This window comes from Limulus polyphemus, unplaced genomic scaffold (genome assembly GCF_000517525.1).
Source record: "Limulus polyphemus unplaced genomic scaffold, Limulus_polyphemus-2.1.2 Scaffold10137, whole genome shotgun sequence".
NCBI classification, from domain to species: domain Eukaryota; kingdom Metazoa; phylum Arthropoda; class Merostomata; order Xiphosura; family Limulidae; genus Limulus; species Limulus polyphemus.
The window spans coordinates 2,705-11,709 of NW_013675747.1; the positions used below are offsets into that span (position 1 = coordinate 2,705).

At 36.7% G+C, this 9,005-nt stretch overlaps 1 protein-coding gene across 1 annotated transcript in view; it reads left to right on the plus strand.

Annotated features, from left to right (window-relative positions):
• The window catches only part of LOC106476254 (delta and Notch-like epidermal growth factor-related receptor), a gene marked incomplete at both ends in the record, with an annotated part of 15,569 nt that overhangs the window by 1,454 nt on the left and 5,110 nt on the right, over positions 1–9,005 (plus strand). The window contains one exon of the mRNA XM_013936919.1: positions 5,526–5,591. Within this exon, the coding sequence (XP_013792373.1) occupies positions 5,526–5,591 (66 nt within the window). The remainder of the gene's footprint in view (positions 1–5,525; positions 5,592–9,005) is intronic.

The following is a 9,005-nucleotide window of genomic DNA, read 5'->3' on the forward strand; positions in this document are numbered from 1 at the left end:
GGTCCCTGGTGGCCAGGGTCCACCCTACCTGCTCCCAATATTGCTCGCCTTCCTCCTACAACAGCTGAACCCATTTCAGGTGATCTAGATTTTGATGGTTTTCCTTCACCTGATCAAGGATTGCCTTCCTAGGCCTCCACTACACTATTTGCCAGCTCTATCTCAGTTTTTTTAGACATGTTTCACAGTATAATATTCCCCTTCTTCTCATGACCTTGTTTCATCAAGATCAGTTTTGTCTCTCTTTTGAGAGTGGGTACTTGCAAGCCCTGCCCTACACAGGCTTTGATTATTTTTCCTGTAGCTTACTGTCAGGCCGGTTTTCTTCTTCATTATATGTCGTTAGAATCTCTATCAATCCTATCCATTTTATCCCCTACCTAGTTTTTCAGCTTCATATTACCCTATTGACTCTCATACAGGTAATGTTTACCTTAAATCTCCTTTCTTAGCTGTTCCATTTATATTTAGGGTTTTCATGGGATACCTCCTCTTTCTTCCCTCCATGTTGTGGCATTTACCACCTTCAGTTCTTTCATACACATGTGGCTTCTTTGCTTTTGGAATCTTCTAGGGTGGGACACTACTGTTTTTTCGGGCTACTCCTGTACATTTAGTATCATGTGAGGTATATCCAATGCTATATTTTAACTTTTTGGTTGCTCTTTTGTTTCATTCTAAGACATTGTTATCTTTATTCATTTTCCATATCTCCCATCTTCCCATCCTTTACCTGTCCAACTTACAGATTTCCCCATTTATCATGTATGCTTGATGCTTATCGGAGTTATGGATCAATCGGTTCCACCTCAGTCACTTCTTGATTTATCCCTGTTAATCTTTGATCACATTTGGGTGTGATATTTCTGTAGTACTGAAATGTCCACAGTACACATTCTAATTTTCCATTTTTTTCAGAATGCTATCTTAGGTTTATTCACCATGTGATTCAGTACCAGTTTCATGCCTTGCAGTTTGAACTTTTTTTGGTTCAGTATGTCCTTTGTCAGGTGGTCTGCATTTTACCTGATTTCTGCATTTAGGTGGATTTTACTCGCATCACTACTTGGATTTTTGACTTTGGTTAGCTCCTTCTGAATGGAGATGGTCATAACATATTCATTTGCTTCTTACAGAAGCAGCTCAGATGGTTGAATTTTCCAGTTGGATAAGCTTTCCTATTACCTACCTCACAATCTTGTCTATTTGGGGAGTGTCTTTTTAAACACCTACCTCCTTTGAGACCATCCATTCTTCTCCTTGAATGCATTTAATGGATCTTTCTGTTACCCATGCCTATATGGTTAACTATCCTACTGCTAGCTAGGTTAAATGCATTGGGAAATGTGGCTACTATGGAAGCACTTTTCCCTTTAGGTTTGGCACATTTGTGATCTTTTCAGGAGATGCTGCATGAACCATGGTCTCTTGCTAGGGTTCCTTTGGATTCTCCTCGTAATTTTCCTCTTCACCTCTTCAACTATATGCATTGGTGGTTGAACATATCACCCATGTTGTCGGGTTTACCACTTCCTCCCTCTCATTTGGATTTGTTTCTCTTCCCTGATGTACATCTCCAAAGTTGGGGGGGCATGGGTCAATCAGCAGGAGGCTTCACGACAATCGTCAATGGATGAAAGGTCTTACCATGTCAACACCCTGGCACTTTCTGGCAGTCCAAAGTGTTTTAGTTCACTTTCTTCATTTTGTCAGGATTTGACTAAGCATTTTTCATTACAACTATTCAACGGTGGTGGCTTATATCATTTACCAATAAGGCACTCGTTTTGTTCCCTTTGTAGTAGACAGTGGATCTCCCATTTTGAACCCACACACTTGGCATACATCTCCTGTTGTGTCATGTTCTAGGTGCCTTTGTCCTCATTGCAGATCTCCTTCAGGTGCCAGCACACTTTCTCCTCAGAACTGACCTTTCAATCCTCAAATTTTTGGTGGCTCTGCTTCCTTTAGGGTACTCCTTTATAGAAAGTTTTTAATTTATTTCTCAATTCCAAGTTACCTCTTTTGTTTTTGGTTTCTGGTTCATCATCCACTTGCCCTGGCTGTCAATACATTTGGACAGGATTATATCCTGTTTATAACTTTATTATTTTCTCATTCCATCAATCTTCTTTCCAAGATGTTTCTTTATCCATGTCATTCTGGGTCAGAACTTTCTGATTGATCCTTCCAGGCTGGCACAGATCTGGTTTTCTTGGCTATTTTGGCTTGATATGTTCTTTTTTATTCTGGATCAATTTTATTAACCAACACTCTGCAGGCTCATGTGTTATATTTTTTTTCAATTTTTTTGTTTCTTGCCATCTTCTACTTTTATTCTCGGTTGGATCTGGATGACCTTCTCTGTCCAGTACATGCTGTGGGTTGCTTCATTGCTTTCAAGGCTTCTTTCTGTTGAATCCGTTTCCAATGGTTTCATTCCCTTACACCAATCTTCTGTCTGTGATTTTTTCTTCCCTTTCTCCTTTACCCATTGGGCTTAGATTGTGATTCAATTGGTGTTTTATTCCTTTTCTCCTTTTTTCCATCATCAATTCCTGGTATCTTCACTCCAGTCAGGCACCTTCCCTTTTCCTTGCATATCAACCCTATCATCCATTGGAGGTACTTCGTCTGTTGAGCACTGGGACTACACCTCATACATTAATCTTCCATTCTCTGCTTAGGGCAGCTGTTTCTTTCTTATCAGAGTACCGTCATCCACCTGTTACCATCCTTCACTCTTTGATGAGACTATATCTGGTTAAAATTTTCTTTCTTTTATTATTTGTGTTATTTTTCAGGGGCATGTCCCATATTTTGACCAGAATCTCACTCTGTGCGAGTGGTGTCTGTCCAGGTATACTTGAATTACTTAGAATTGTACTAAAACTCACACTGTAAGGCCATGTTGACTTCACTTTCATGGCCACAAACTGCACACTGTTCATTACAATCACATAAACTAGAGATATGGTGTTCCACTAGATCGCTATTAGATAATTTCTCACGATATATATTGGATTCACAAAAAAACTGACCATTCCAGATTGTACTAACTCATGGACGTCATGGGTGAAGCAGAAGGGGATAACTACTCATCCCTGCCATTCCTTAGGTTGAATAAATCAGTTTTAGTATGCTTTTCAGAATAGGGTTTCTTGGTCACCAATTGCGCTGTCTCCTGTGTGGATGTTCCTCTGGACTCTCCACTGAGTATTGTAAGTGTTTCTTCACTTTTTTATACTCTTGTTCCCTCCATCCGTGTTGTGGTTCACAGTTGTGGAACTTGTAGATTAGTACTGTTCTTCCAGTTACACTATCCCTTGATGATTTTCTTGCTCCAAGGATGTTATTGAGCTGGGGCTGTTCCTATCATATTGAATTTGAGTGTAATAGTTTACATTACAGAAACATCTTTACTGATTGTTCATATGTTTAATTCCTGGATCGGTCAAACAATTTATCACATTGCTATTATGTGTTCCTTTCATAGATCGAGGAAACGATATTACCTCTGATCTGCTGGGTTTTGGATTGTAGTTGACTTACTGACAGTATGATTCTCATCCTACCTCTCTCATATAACAGCTCTCCTTGATTTGTACTGTCCTCTATATGAGAAATATTTGCTTGTCACTGTCCTTTATACTCCCATCTACCCTAACATGTATGCATATGACACAGCTTCATTATAGCATGCAAATGAGCATGCAACAACCCTCCACCAACAGGAACGTGACACACCTTCCTATCAAAGCAGCTGACTCCCTCTATGTAGTAGAACCCAATCCTCACTTTTTGATTTGGCACAATATTATTAAGACGTGTTAGTTTTCGTTTGTGCTTTTGCTTTCATTCATCAACTTAGTTTTTTTTTTTCATTCTATTTATTAAGCAACTTATTTTACACTGTGATAAACTCATAGTACTTTCTTAGTTTGGAACTTCTCTCCAGTTGAACAGGAAGTCTGTATTTTATTTTACTTTAATCTGCTGTGTCTCAGGCTACAGACCTTTCAATTTTGGCTGCAGAGGTCACGTTTTTTTTGCCAGGAATTGGGGTTCACCCTGCAGATGGCTGTTTCTTCTTAACCCAGACCTGACATATCTTTGTCTGGGGATTCTAGGTAAGATTAAGATGACTTAGATATCTTTTTCTACCTTTTTCTTCTTTGGTTGTGCAATTCCAAGTTTCTGCTTGTGGATGTCCCCAGGCAGTCCTTAGTCTTTTTATATATGGGAACACAGGTATGTTACCTTTTTATTTGTATCCCTCCTAATTTAAGCTGTCTTCTCAACATCTGTTGACCATAAGTTTCTGGTTCAAAGGGGGGGCATGGTGCCTTGGCCCTCTTGTGTTCAAGATAATTTTTTTTTCATATTTTCATTATGTTTTTTTCATATTTAGCCTCCCAACAGTTAGTGTCTTTTCTACATGACAAGGGTCTGACCCTTCTTTTATTAGCATCTTGGTGCAATTGATGCATAATGTCTTGGTCCCTGTATTTAAGACTTGGCTTGGCTTTGTGCCAGTAGGCAGTTGACTTGGAGTAAGCAACATCATAACAAGCTTTTACAGATCAAACCTTGTGTTGTTCTTTGGCTATCTTGTTTCTTTAAAGATTGGAAAAAGGAAGTTGTCCCAGCTAGGCTGTGCATTAGTCACAGTTTTTTAACTCATTTTTTTCCTTCATCAGGGACTGATCCACCAATGTGTGGCCTTTGTGAAACTCAAGTCACAATAGCCCACAATTTACTGTCATCCCTTCGTTATGACTCTGTGTGACGGCACCATTTTAGACATGTTTTCTAAGGGTTTAGCTCTGACATTGGATGGTGTCATTGGTGATAGTGACACTGTCCAACTTGATTGTATTTTTATGAGCCATTGGTCTTTTTAATTCTATTTAAATCTTTTATCTGAATTTTGGACATTGTTTAGTTTTAACTCGATTCATTTTTACATTTTATAAAAATTTGACTTTTACAGCTTGTACCGGTTGTTTGGCATTGTTAGCCTAGTTGCTTTGTGCCAAAAAACACCAAACAAACAAACAACTAATCATATTGGTAAAGTTATGACATTATATGATGGCTATGTAAAGTTCATTTCTGTAGTTTGATTATATTTATTACAGATTTTAAAAGCTTTTAGAAATTGTGAGTTTTTACTATTAAACATTTTTTTATCAGCTCATTGGTTCCTTACAAATTACTTTATTAGGTTAGGTTCATTTATACATTCATTTATACTTCTTGTTCAAGAAGTGGTTATATGTAAAGTAAAAAGTTCTACACCTTAGAATAGTGAATTAATCCCTCTTTTATAGCTGGTATTTTATTTACTATTTGATTAGTATAAATCTTTTTGCTTTTCTATAGTTTATACAGTATTTACTTTAATAACAGTATGTTTAATTTATCAACAAAATGAGGAATAACATTATGTGTTTCTTTATCAAAAATAATGTTTTGGTTATTTTTATGTTGTTAATACTTGTTTTGTTATTCCCTTATTTCAGAATTTAATAACTGTACCTTTATGGAATGTGAAAACAATAAAGTGTGTGTGTCTGGAGCATGTGAAGGTACGTTTTGTATTCATTTAGTGTTATATCTTTCAAAGATCTGAAAATTTATTAGATATTTTAGGACTGTTACCTGTGGCCAAATAAGTTTAATGTTGTGGTGTACTCAGGTTAAATGGATCTTATTAGAGCAATAAAATAGGTTTGCTGAATAACAAGAGATTTGACAAGATATTTATTAAATAGAGGGGTACTGAATTTCTCTAAATAAATGAGTTTGTGAGAATGAAATAAAAAGACTGGGCACGATGTAAACATAATGAAAAATTTTTATTATATGACAAACACCGTGTGTGTGTGCATACATGGTTAATAAAGGACAGTTGCCTTCAAAGGAGCAAAGTTAACTTCTTTCCCACTGACTTAGCTGAGATCTTGTTCCAGATTGAGTATGCTGGAATGGACTGCAACTGCCTGTTATTAAAATTACAAGTGTAAAGGACGACATTTTGAAAGTCTTTCGTCTTCAGACGTTTCAAAAGACAGAAGGTTTTTGAAATGTCATCCTCTACATTTGTGTTATTTACAATGTGTAGTTGCTGTCCATTCCAGTGTACTTATCATGAATATTCTGCCTAAACAGTCTACCAAAGAATGTAATAGATTGTTTAAATTGAAGGTTCCTTACTTAAAAATTAATTTCAAGTTTACCTATAATGACTAGCTCTACTTATGTGACTTATAATTATCATTCAAGCATAAGATATCACCCAGCCTACCATTGGAAAATGCTGATGTCGACATATGTGCATGAGGTTTAGCATTACGATCGTACCTGCCACTAACAAATTGGGTGTCAACTCCTGAGAATGATAAATACAGTTACAATAAGATCAGTTTAATGGTTTTCTTGATCATGAATTATGTGAAAACTGCATGTACACAGAATAACTAATAATTTTTGTATAATACTATATTAAAATAAGAAGGTAGAAGATGCATGGTATGTATATACCACACCATCCTGGTGAGGGGTAATCACCTCATTATGATAAAATTTTCTGGTTATTAATTATGTAAAATGATGGAAATACGTATTGTTTGCATTAGGTAATAGGTATATGACGTATTTCACAGTATGTTTTAGGTGTTGATCTTCTTTTCCAACATTTGATAAATATTAAAGTTTATGTAAAATGTCTAAGTTGACAAGTATTGAGACTTTTTTAAGTTGTAAGAAAAGTGATATAATCATGCTTGAATGGACTTTCCTCACTTCTGTTCATTGAGTCCCTGTAGATTTCTCATCAAAGGCATAGAAAAACAGTATTTCAGATGCATTCTTTTGTTTTTCTTCTGTAATTAACAGTCCATGAATCCTTTCATACAACAGTGCAATTCAGCAACTTGTCTGGATCTTTGTCATTCACTGCTCTGGTAACTAAGGCTTCTAACATTTTCCCTTTTACTTCACTTGTTTTCTGCATATTCTCAGGTGAGGTTTTTGCATGCACTTATATTTATCCCCTTTTCCTCCCTGACCTGTATATTGTATTTTTGCAGATTCTTTCATACTACACTCCATGTTGGTTTGTTTCCACATCCTCCCTGAACTTAAAAGTCTTTCTCTATGGTCTGTGGTTGGATTACATCCTCTTTCTCAGTGCTTCTATACCTTTAATCTCTTTTCCAAACTTGGAAGTTTTCTTCTTCTTATACTTTGACTCTCTCTTTTACACTAAATTTTCACTTCTTAGTCTTTTGCTTGCATAACTGTTAGTGCATCATTTCTTTTACCCTTTTCTTCTGAGGTTCTGCATTATTACCCCAACAACTATAGCCCAGCTCACTTTGCTTCTGTGATTTATTTTATTAGGATGCTCTGTTTTCTGGATAGACTTCCTCTGCTTTGTGTCAGGGAATCTGCTGTAATCCACTTTCTTCTCGTTTTTTTACTTCCATTTTCTTTTTCTCATTTACTGTTTTGATGGCTTAGAAGTTTCCACATGCTCTAAACATCCATCTTTCTTTGCCTTTTCTGATACTTACATTATTCACAGATGCCTCTAGCTGGGTGGGGTGCAGTTCTTAATACCATCACCCTTTTGGTGTTTGGTCTTCTGTGTCCTTCACATATAGACAGTTCAATAGACATGCAACCATATATTATTACAACTGTCTGGACATCCTGTTTCATCTATTTCAACAATTCCTTTATTGTTCCTTCCATTACAACTCTGCTTTTTGTTATTGAGCTCCACTTTTGAGTTCATGACAATAACATCTCATTGTTGGCTTTCATTGTTCTACACCAATCTTCCACCTTTTTTTATCATTATTCCCAAACTCCATAGCTCTGGTGCTATTCCCTTTGAGATTGGTCTACCCTCTTTCAATATACTTATTGTTCTCTTCAACTTCTTCCCAGAGTGCTGTCTTTAACTCACAACACCCCTTTACAAATGTCTTTTCATTGTCTCTCCTTTGCCAGATCAATTATAATTTATGTTCCTTCACCTCTTTCTTCTCTGTACAATCATTCCAACCCTGATCATCTCCTTTGTTCTGTTAGAGTAGTTCGTGTTTTGTCACTCATACTGATTTATCTTGAGATAGACAACATCATTTTTGCTTGTCCTGGAATTATTTTTCTTCTCATGATATATTTCCTTCCTCTTTGACCAGCTCGATTAAATAACTCATTCAACTTATTTTTCTATGGGAGGTGACACCTTTCATCTTTTTCATGTCACCTTCCATGTGCATCAGACTCTCTATCATTCCACATTTGTCCTGCTTTACCTCAATAGGTCTTTTCTTCTCAAAACTCTGGCAGCCAGGAGAAAGATCCTTCTCACCAATCCATTTGCCAGCCATTTCTCACCTTTATGACTGCTCCGATCCTAATCGTTTGTTATGGCCTGTTAGGCCTCTCAAGTGTTATGTGGCTCATACTAACTTCTTTGAGGTAGTAGGAATCGATTGTTCATTAATTGGAATCCTTCTATTTCCCATGATTTACCTCCCGTTACCCTAACGAGATAGTAAATTGATTCACATGGCCTATAATATATTATAGGAGAAGAATTTTTTTGCACATCACATCTCACTAGATTCGTCATATCTCTACGTCATTAGCCGCCTGCTTGAATTACCCTCTGGAAGACATTGTGGGCTGGTATGTGGACTACTCCTAATACTTTCCTATCTCATTACTTAAATAACTTGGCAGTTTCCTTTTCTGAGGGTTTTCAACTACCCCCTGTAGAATTTTGACCACATCTGTTAGATTTTAACCAGAGGGGAGTATTTTCTTCAATCATATACTCTTTTATTTCCAGGGTCCCGTTATTTTTCACTGGATCCCACTCTGTGGCGAGTGTTTCCTAGGCAGGTATGCTTTCTCATTTCAATTTCACACAAGAAACCACTTTCACTATAATTACTATAGGTTGCAACAGGCTCTGTTGAAAT